Here is a 10,224-nt window from a genome sequence, read left to right as displayed (position 1 = left end):
TTCATATTGTTTTCAACGTCCAGACAATGAATATGCATCAAAAGAATGGCAATTGATATGCATCAAGATTTCATATTGCTTTTTTTTAGTACTGTATATGCAAATCAAAATAAAAAACTCTTTTTTTTTTTCTGTTTCTTCAACTTGTTTTTTTACAACGTCCATTATTATTATTATTATTTTCTTGTGTTATTATTAAAATGTTAATTATTAATGTGTTATTATTATTTTTTTGACAGCGTGTTATTATTATTATTATTGTGTTAATAATTTTTTAATTGTTATTGTGTTATTATTATTGTTATTTTGTTAATAGTTTTTTTTAAATGATTTTATGATATATGAGTATTATTTTTATGGAAAATGCTAACATGTGCCCTTAAGACACTTGTTAGTGTATTATGTATAGAAATTTTGTATTGAAAGTTGTGCAATTTACTTTTTTAAAAGTAAAAAATTGTTGTTTTAAAGACATAGTTACTATTGGAAGTATCCTTAACATGTGCCCTAAGTGCGCATGTTAGCATGACCCTTATTTTATTATTAGGTAGTTTTTTATTGGTTTTTCTATTGAATTGTATATTATTCGGGATATAGTCACTATACTTTTGACAATTAGGAAACAATAACTATTTTTGTCAAATAACTAGTTTCTTATATATATATTAGCGATCAAATGGGGGATTCACAAGAAAATAACAAAGGAAAGAGTAGAGACAAAGATAATTATGTATCTTGGACTATGGAGGATACCAATGAGTTGTTGCACCTCTTGGTGGATGCTATGAATAGGGGATTGCGTGATGCCAATGGGTCACTTAGCAAACAAAATGTAGAACGAATAATACTTCCTCAACTCAATGCAAAAACTAAATTCCCTAAAACTTATAGTCATTATTTGAGTCGGATGAAGTGGTTTCGAAACCAGTATAACATGATGTCAACCCTTATGCGCAACAACTCTGGCTTTGGATGGGACCCAATTGGAAAAACTTTCACTGCTCATGAGGATGTATGGAAAGATTACTTAAAGGTGAGCTAAGTTCATAATCTTTTAAATATATTAATAGTTATAAATTTAGTAAATTATAATATTTGTAGTATATTAACAATGATTTTTTTTTAGTCCCACCCAAGTCACAGCAAACTTCGAGGAAAAAGTATGGTTGATTATGAGTATTTGAAGATCGTTGTTGGGGGTGGAGTTTCTAGCGGGAATAATTCTATATCAGTCGATCCAGATGATACTGATGCAACAACTTTTGAGCCAGAAAATAGAACTGTTGGGATAGAAGAATTTTCATATGATCCTAATAGTGATACATTCATAACACCAAATAACTATGAACCAGCATATCAGTCTCCATCACCAAACCAACCAAGTCCACCATCCCACCCCCCTTTAGATTCAGAGGTTCCCATAGAAAAACAAAACTGTCACAAGCGAAGGAGATCCGAGTATGGAGGGAGTTCAAGCGCTGTTGGGATCAACAATCAAGGCAACGTTCTGGAAAATCTTTCTGTTGGCATTGGGACTATTGCTGTGAATTTTGAAAAAATATCCAACATGATGGAGAAAAGAGAAAAAGATAGAGATAGAGATAGAGAGCTCGAGGGTATTATTTGGGATGTTATAAAAGAAATTCCAAATTTGGATGACATAACGCGTTTCAAGACAGCTGAATTGTTAAATACTAAAGCAAAAAAGGATTTTTTCTTGAAGATATCACCGGAAGAACGCTCATCTTGGATAAACTTTAAGTTAGGGAATAATTAATATTTTGATCATCTATTATTAACATATTATTTTAAACATCGTGAGTTTGTTGAACTATATCTTTTGGGTCTCTATTTTGGTTGAAGTATTTGGTTTGTTTTTTGGTCGAACTATTATGGTTGAAGTATTTAGGTTATATATTTTGTGAAATTGTTGTGGTTAAACTTTAGTTATATTTATTTTATATATGAATTTGTATTAACTTTGATATTGACTTATAACCATGACCATGACATAAAGAACGAAGAAATGGATGGAGATATATATAATGAAGATACAAATGATGAAGATATAGATGACGAGGAAACAAATGAAGAATTTTATGAAGCCACATACACATATGTGATGGCAATTTATGCTTTAATAGATATATTAAATCAGTTTTTGAATATGATGCGTGGTGAACATATTGAACGTCCATTAACTCGACGACAAATTACTAGTCAGGGATATGACTATATACACAAAGCATTAAACGATGATCCTGCAATCTTTCGACAAGTATATAGGATGTATCCTGATGTATTTCGAAAGTTGTGCACGATTATAAGAGAAAAAACACCTTTGGAGGATACAAGATTTATTTGTGTTGAAGAAATGCTTGCATCATTCCTACAGATTGTCGGCCAGAACACTCGATATCGTGTAATCCGCAATACATTTGGCCGATCACAATTTGCTACAAGTGAAAATTTTCACAAGATTTTGAAAGCTCTGAACTCATTAGCACCTGATTTAATGGTTAGACCAGGCTCAACTGTGCCTGCAAAAATAAGGGAAAGCACAAGATTTTATCCTTATTTTAAGGTATGTGATCATTATCTAATTATAACAAAATTATAATTATAATTGTGATTATTATAATAATATTTATGATTATTGATACACACACTTTAGGATTGCATTGGAGCTATTGATGGTACACATATTCCCGCATCAGTAAAAGGACGAGATGTAAGCAGTTATCGTGATCATCATGGAAATATATCACAAAATGTATTAGCTGCTTGTAACTTTGATTTGGAATTCATGTACGTTCTTAGTGGGTGGGAGGGTTCAGCACATGATTCCAAGGTGTTAAGTGATGCTTTGGAATTCATGTAGGTTCTGATGAATTTCCAGTGGAACCTACTGACGAGTCTTCATCTTCATCTTCAGTGTTACCAAATTACGAAGACAATGATCATGAACCCATTGTTCAAACACAAGAGCAGGAACGAGAAGATGTTAATATATGGAGGACTAATATAGGTTCAGATATGTGGAGAAATGCTAATAATTAGGCGAACATGAAGTGAGAATCACTTTGTTATTATTTTTTTAGGCAATAATGACTTTGTTATTAAAAGGTTTAAAATTTCTATCGTTTTTATTTTCTTTATTCAAACATTATAATTTATTTATCATCTTTTTCATTCACTTTTGTAACTTCCGTTATTTTTTTGTTTAAAATATATTAATCTTTCAAAATCTTAAAAATCCATAAAGTACTTTGAAATCTTAAAAATCTGTGTTAGAAATCCATTAAAATCTTGGGTTAAGAATCCTGATTGTAAAAAGTCTTTTAAAAAAATCTTTTAAAATCCCACAAAATCAATACAATCCCACATAATCTTTTAAAATCTTCAAGATTGTTTTTGTCAAAATATTCTCTCAAAATCTCAATCCAATACACTCCCTAAATATCACAATATGAAATGGATTTAAATCGTATGATTTGAGAGAGATACTAAAAAGCTAAAGCAACTCTAATACGACTTATGTATAATTTACATCCAAATCCGTTGTACAACTAGATAGGAATAAAATCAATTAAGGATTTGGCATGAAAAAAAGAGACCAAATAAAGTTTTAAAAAGTGATAGTTTTACTAATGACAGATGAGTACGGCCGTGTGGTCTGTGGTGTGATCGCTTTTATTGCGTAGGTCCTGTCTGTATTCTGTACTGTGTTGGTGTGATCCATAAAACCGGTGCATTTTACCAAATGAGTCTCAAAGATAATAAAATTGTGTAGTAGTTCACATTGGAAAAATCGTTCACTAAATATGATTGAAATACGTTCGTGACTAACGTGGAAATAATATTAATTACTCAAAAGTTGCGGCTCAATTGTCGCCCTTATCTAATGCATTTGAATGCAGGGGATAACATTTACTAACGTCTAGCAGGGACAAGCATTGACTTCACGAAACTCACAAATTCCACACTCTTCTTACTTCTTGCTCATAGCATACCCAACTGTATCTTATGATGTTTGTTAAGTAGCATACAATGAATTCGTATTACTGCTGTATGTGGGCCTTTCCTTTTACCATTTTCTAGTTATCAATTTCATTTTCGGATAATAATATACTTTAAATGTTGAATTGTTTAAAGTCCCATATAGCACATGCGGTGGAAAATCCTTTCCTGTTATTTTATTATTAATACAAAAGTGGAAGGCTGAATGGTCAAAGGAACACCCAATAATCTAATACAATTAATGCTTCAACCAAGAATAAAAAACTTACATTCGGAAAGTCAAATCATGATCGCAAATACAACACAAAAACTATAATTGTATCAAAATGACAGGTAGCTGAAAAATACTTTAAAGGGTAAAGCCTAAACATATAGGTCTTCAAAGCAATCAACAACGGAAAAACATCTAAACCATAACAATACGTTCATGGTGCCAACTGCAGCACAACTACATATGTGACTAAAATGAGAAGGTGAAGGAGCCATCAGCCATAGTAAGAAGCCTTCATGTGAAAAAGAAAAAACATTGTTAAAAACTAAAGAATTAGTAATCAAATTTAGTGACTTCAAATTATTTTTTCCTTGCTAATTCTGAGGCTATTAAATTTTAGTAACAATTTTTTTTTTTAAAAATCACAGTAGATATTAATTGTTTTGTTGCTAATTTTTTTTAACATTGAAAATAAACTGCGGAGATTCAAGAATTGGACAATTAATTTTTGCCCGTTGTTGCCATGCTCATAAGTTTGATTGATGAAGTACAAGGCCCCAGACTCATCAAAATTAAGATGGCTCTTCCCATTGTCATAATAGTTTCCGCTCATTTCAATCATCATAAAAAATGAACTTCTGAAGCAAAATTTTCACTTTGTCATGTGAAAAAAAAATCCATTTCTCGTTCATAAAAATTTACAAATTTTAATAAGGTCTCACTTATTTGATTTTGGATAATGTTGTAAATAAACGACATATGCAATTTTTTTATGCAATACAATTTCACGTAAAAAAAAGTTATATGAAAGAGAATCCATTCCAACTTATGATGAGAAAACTTCACATCGAGATACATTCTTGTCCCAACCAAAGTAATATCATTTCCCCACATCGAGAATTATTCTGTCTGGTATAAAAAAATTATAAATAAAATAAAGAAATAGATAGAATAATGTCACTTTACGAATCTAAATTCGTTAGATATAACTTGAAAACCTTTCTTACATTAAAAAGTATCAGTGTTACATTTCACGGACCATGTGTTTGTCTGGATAATGTCTCCTATACAAAAAATCACAATCTTTAAATCCATCCTTGTTGAAGCACAGACCACATGCTCGATACTGAAAATGAAAGAACCAAAGATAACTTGTTGCAACCAGCATTTTAGAAACAATTTTGTTACTATCAACATCCGTTTTTCTTTAGCGACATTACATGAAAGCTAGTCTCATTTCATTGTTATACATGCTCTAAATTTTAAAGGCAGTTTTTTATCCTTTCCTTATCATTTATTTTCTGACCCACTGGATTTTGAAATTATTTCAATCACATTAGTGGTGTTTTATGAATGGCAATTAGTTTTGGATGTATTTAGATAAATAACTTAATCAAGCAATTATTTAGTAAAACTCATTTGTAAATATCACTGTAAAATTTATTAAAATAAATTATATTTGATTTTGTGAAACTTATTAAACGTTGTTAAAAACTTATAAAAGGTCATAACTCATAAACCATTGTTGTAAGTTCAAACAAGCTTTGAACAAACTCTTCCGAGCACCCATTACAATTCCATGTTTGTCTTGAATTTTGTAGCGTATAACTTTGAATCTTCCATTGCCATACCGATTTTTTAGCGTCATGTTATTTGAGGAGCTATATATACGACTGATTAAAAACTTAAGATATATTAAAAATAAAGAGTTTGAAACATCTTTATTTTTAATAAATGATGTCACCTGCAAGAATTATTCTAGATTAGTAGATTGTTAATAAAGCATCAACACACTTTGGGCCCATATGTAAAAGGCCCATATTTGATTTAATCTACTCCAAAAAAAAGGGTAAAACTTCCTACACTCCCACCAAGGCCAGACAAATTGTTGCAGATCAACATCCATATACGTGCAACAAAAATCCAAGATTTGTGCGGCAATTAATTTCGGTCGTTGGTGTCATCTCAGAAATTACAACAATTGAATGTTTCAATTATATTTCTAACCTTGATTTAAAATAATTGTGGCATCCATTTTGCTCAAATTTATTAATTTCGTAACAGCAATTTTGGTAAAAGTAAACGAGTCTATTGATATTTGTTTAAAATTTATTTGAAACATGATTTTGACAAAGTTTTGCACCGAAGTGACAAGTTGCCAACAGATGACGTGTGTGCAATTATTAGATGAATAATTCAAAAACTTTTTACACCATTCAATTACTAACTGGTGTCCATTTTCTTGTAGACAAGGATTGTTTTAAACTGAGGTAACAAGTTGGCAACAGATTTTGACCAAGAGATGTTTTTATCTACAGTTTTGTAGTTCTATCCTAATCTACAATTCAGCCCAAAACGAATGCATAAACGACTGGAAATGTATTGACGCCAAATTAACGACGTTTAATCAACTAGTCACATAATCCCCAACCAAGTTGGTTATGTCTTAAACTTAATACTAATATGATCCCAAAAAATAACAACAGATAAGAAAAATCTGTGAACCATTTCACTAAATATGAATCCCCAAAATCCAAAGCAAAACTTGATCTTCATCAACAGCAGTAAGAATCACACATCCTGCACGCTTAAACCTGCAAAGGTGAATCATATACATACATGTAAGACAATGACATAAAAGCTTCATTTGAACTTCCTCATCAAAGCATATCATCCAAAACTAAGAAAGAAACAAGACCCAGTTGAGACATGCAACGTAAGGTGTATCATTTTTCCTGGCCACAATACAATCTTATCCTTTGCTTTCCCATTTGAAGAATCATTCTAACTCACAATCAAAAGCAGAAATGTACCATTTATGCAATTCAGCTACATAAAATTTTGTATATTCCCATATTAACATATAGCACCACAAAAGCATCAAACATATGTGCGGAAATAATTATGAGTAACTAACCTGGAGGAAGTGATTGCTTCAACTTATCAGCCTTCTCAGAATCAAACACACACAGAGTGTACAGGTACTTGGAGCAACGGACCTTGAACTTCACTACATCCTTGCTCCGCTTGATTTTCACAGAGCGTGCATCCTTCCTCCTTGCAGTGAGGAGGAAGTCTTTAATCTCATGAATTTGCTTCGGCTGCATAAAACACCATACGTAACTAAGCATCAACCACCATAACACAGTGTAAAATCAAAGAAGAGGCACAATCCGAACAAAATACAGCAACAATGATAGTAAAATTCACCATAACTAAACCAAATAACAATTCAAATCAAACAAAACCAACAACAAAAGCCTTATCCCACTAGGTGAAGTCAATACATGGATTACAAGATGTCATTCGGCTCAGTTTCTGAGATGTTATTTACCATGGAGATACAACCCAAATCAAATATTTTACAAATTAAAGGGTATGTAATCTCTACAGCGGAAAGAATTACACAAGCAAAATGGCTTCACCTGAAGCAATTAAAATAGTGCTCAGCTTCATAATCAAAATTGTACTTATCAACAACATTATCACCGGGGAACTCACGAAAACGCAAAAGACCATCACAAATTGGAAGAGGGAAATACCAAAGCATTCGTTTTCACATCGTAGAATGCGAATCAATCACAGAGATAGAATACTACAGAATGATACAACAATTGGTGAAGATAATCGGAATAGAAAAAAAATACCATAGTGGACTTCGCTGCGATTCCCTCTTCCGAGGCTCGATCTCGACCCGTCGACAACCCTCTTACTTCAGATTCAGTATCCAGTTAGGGTTTACTAAACCCTAGATTAAAATTTCCCCTTGCCCATTTTCGACCCTGACATTCTTAACTAAAATGGGCCTCACTCAACTACGTTAAGCCCAAAAATATCTGGGCTCATTTAACTCGTATTGTTCCGGTCCGGATGGCTTTCGGGCTATTGTTCATAGATTCAGAATCATGGCCCAAACAATCATATGCAACACATGAAAATAAAAACATTAATCCAACCACCAAGCATACAAAGCACTTTTTTATTATTATTATTATTATGAGAGCACTTATTTAATGATATAATAATGAGTATCCCAGTCATTTTCCTCTCATTGTCTAACCTGCAATGATGAAGGTCAGACAAATAGTAAACGAGACCTAAAATAATTTTTTTACTTTAAATAAAAATTATATATTAGATTTTTTGTTAATACTTGTGACTTTTTTGTCTTGTAAAAGCTCATAATAAATATTTTTTTTAGGCTCAAAGCTTTTGAGGTTTAGTTGTTTAATTCTTAAGTCTATCTTGCTTATGTCCTATGTGCTCTTGCACTGAAGTCACGATTTTTCGAACATCTGATTGTTCGCAACTTCCTAGTATCCAAATCAAGGATGGGTTAATCATTTATATGCTTATCAACAATGCTACATCATCCATGTGCAACATAACAAACTATCATGTATGTATGGTAACGGTTTCTTCTTCCAAACGAAGGTTACTCAAGAGATGTGTGTCCCAAATATGATTTAAAATCTCATTGATTCACCTCCCTAATTTCTAATTGACTTGAGTGTTAAAGCATTTGCAGGTGGTCTCCACCATTCACTGCCAAGCTAGAAATCGCTTCCACATAATCGAAACTCCACTTGTTGTTTTAGACTGAATAAGTTTATTATGATATTAGTTGAATATAAATATCCTTTTATGCTATAAGGTCTTTATTTTCAATAATAATTATTTTATTTCCCATGAACATTATGTTTAATTCCTTTTTTTTCTCCTTTTTTATAGTTTAGTTTTTTTTCTTCTCATGTCTCACTCGTTAAACGATGGGTTTTTTTTCAAGTTGCATCATGAAGATATCTCTTCTTGATAAAATTAAAATGGATCTGTTGATGGTTCAATGTCTCATGGTTATTTTTTAATATAACTATAAAACATAGGGAAATATAAGAAGTGGGTTGAATTTTGAATCAATTCATTTTTTGTAAATCTTTTCAAAAGACAAAATATCATTTGTTTTTAAGACAATGCAAATACGTTCTAGAACAAGCTTTATTTTAAATCTCTTACCGAAAACTTTTATAAAACCCTAATCAAAAGAATGTTTGAAACACAAGGTTAACAGATAGATATCACATAATTAAGAGAACAAGAATAAAAACATACCAAGGTTTTTGTACTAGTTAGTCTCACCCAAGGCTATGCCTAGTTCTTAGTACTACCAAAAGTAGTTTTTTTAAATGAAAAATGATTAAATTTTACTAAGATAGATCAATAATGTTATAATTAAGATAAATTGAATGAATTACCCATTTAGGATGAAATTAGAACAATCTGAATATATCATATCTATAAATTATTTTACAACTTAAAAAATTGGAAGATTATTATTAAAAAATGGAAGATTAATTTAAAGACTGGTAATTCATATTATCATTTTCTTTGAAATTTTAGCCTCCAGTCCCAAAAATCCTAGACATGACTCTGGATACAGGAGAAACTCTTAACTATATGTTTTTAGATAGGGTTTCAACAAAAAGCCTAACCTAAACACATTATGAAAAACAAAGTGTAGCAAACTTTTACAGCAATTAATTAGACCATAAAATTTGTTTGCAAATCTATTGGTATGATTTTCTTCTCCCCTTACTTTCAATTTAAATGTTACTTGCTAGTTTAGAATTCCAACTTTGCTTCTTGACTTGAGCTTGAGAATCGATGGAATAGAAGAAGAAAAAAAGGTAGCAGTAGTAGAAAAATAACAATAAAGTGATATTTTTGTCAAGGTAAAAACTTAGGGTTTTTCCCTAAAAGTGACATCACCTGACTTTTAATTTACCTCAATAAGCAATTTTCTCCAACAAATCTTAAGACACCTTCCCTTTTTCAATATAATTAATTATTTTTTCTAAATATTTAAATGTTGATAAGATTTTCCCCCCATGTCGCACTAGGGTCGAGGGAGTCAAATCAAAGTGTGTCAAATTTTACCAATCGCATGTTTGTGATAAGATTAATTTAGGGTTCCTCACCGTACACTGCAATGCAAT

General features: G+C 31.4%; 2 protein-coding genes and 1 pseudogene across 3 annotated transcripts; 2 read left to right on the top strand and 1 right to left on the bottom strand.

Annotated features, from left to right (window-relative positions):
- Positions 1-477: 477 nt before the first annotated feature.
- LOC114388047 (uncharacterized protein At2g29880-like) lies at positions 478-1,777 on the top strand. Its single transcript, XM_028348380.1, has 2 exons — positions 478-1,033; positions 1,127-1,777. The coding sequence occupies exons 1-2, from the start codon at positions 677-679 to the stop codon at positions 1,775-1,777; spliced, it is 1,008 nt and encodes a 335-aa protein (XP_028204181.1). The 5' UTR covers positions 478-676.
- Positions 1,740-3,177, top strand: LOC114387689 (annotated as a pseudogene).
- A 3,398-nt stretch (positions 3,178-6,575) lies between these two features.
- LOC114387042 (60S ribosomal protein L38) lies at positions 6,576-8,015 on the bottom strand. Of its 2 annotated transcripts, XM_028347142.1 has the most exons (3): positions 7,879-8,015; positions 7,149-7,332; positions 6,576-6,825 (listed from the first exon to the last, which is right to left on the bottom strand). In XM_028347142.1, the coding sequence occupies exons 1-3, from the start codon at positions 7,879-7,881 to the stop codon at positions 6,803-6,805; spliced, it is 210 nt and encodes a 69-aa protein (XP_028202943.1). In that variant the 5' UTR covers positions 7,882-8,015; the 3' UTR covers positions 6,576-6,802. The 2 variants fall into 2 exon arrangements, with proteins under 2 accessions (XP_028202943.1, XP_028202942.1); XM_028347141.1 differs by lacking the exon at positions 7,879-8,015 and having other exon boundaries at positions 7,149-7,338.
- Positions 8,016-10,224: the final 2,209 nt, after the last annotated feature.

The sequence above is a fragment of the Glycine soja genome, chromosome 15 (genome assembly GCF_004193775.1).
Source record: "Glycine soja cultivar W05 chromosome 15, ASM419377v2, whole genome shotgun sequence".
NCBI classification, from domain to species: domain Eukaryota; kingdom Viridiplantae; phylum Streptophyta; class Magnoliopsida; order Fabales; family Fabaceae; genus Glycine; species Glycine soja.
This window is presented reverse-complemented; position numbering and strand designations above follow the sequence as displayed.

What these genes read in the sequence shown, in the direction of transcription:
- LOC114388047 (XM_028348380.1), top strand. Translation starts at nt 677, where the DNA reads ATGGGGGATTCACAAGAAAATAACAAAGGAAAGAGTAGAGACAAAGAT. An exon ending in TATGGAAAGATTACTTAAAG is followed by an intron (nt 1,034 to 1,126) that starts GTGAGCTAAGTT and finishes ATTTTTTTTTAG; the next exon opens with TCCCACCCAAGTCACAGCAA.
- LOC114387042 (XM_028347141.1), bottom strand. Translation starts at nt 7,338, where the DNA reads ATGCAGCCGAAGCAAATTCATGAGATTAAAGACTTCCTCCTCACTGCA. An exon ending in GAAGCAATCACTTCCTCCAG is followed by an intron (nt 6,826 to 7,148) that starts GTTAGTTACTCA and finishes TCACCTTTGCAG; the next exon opens with GTTTAAGCGTGCAGGATGTG.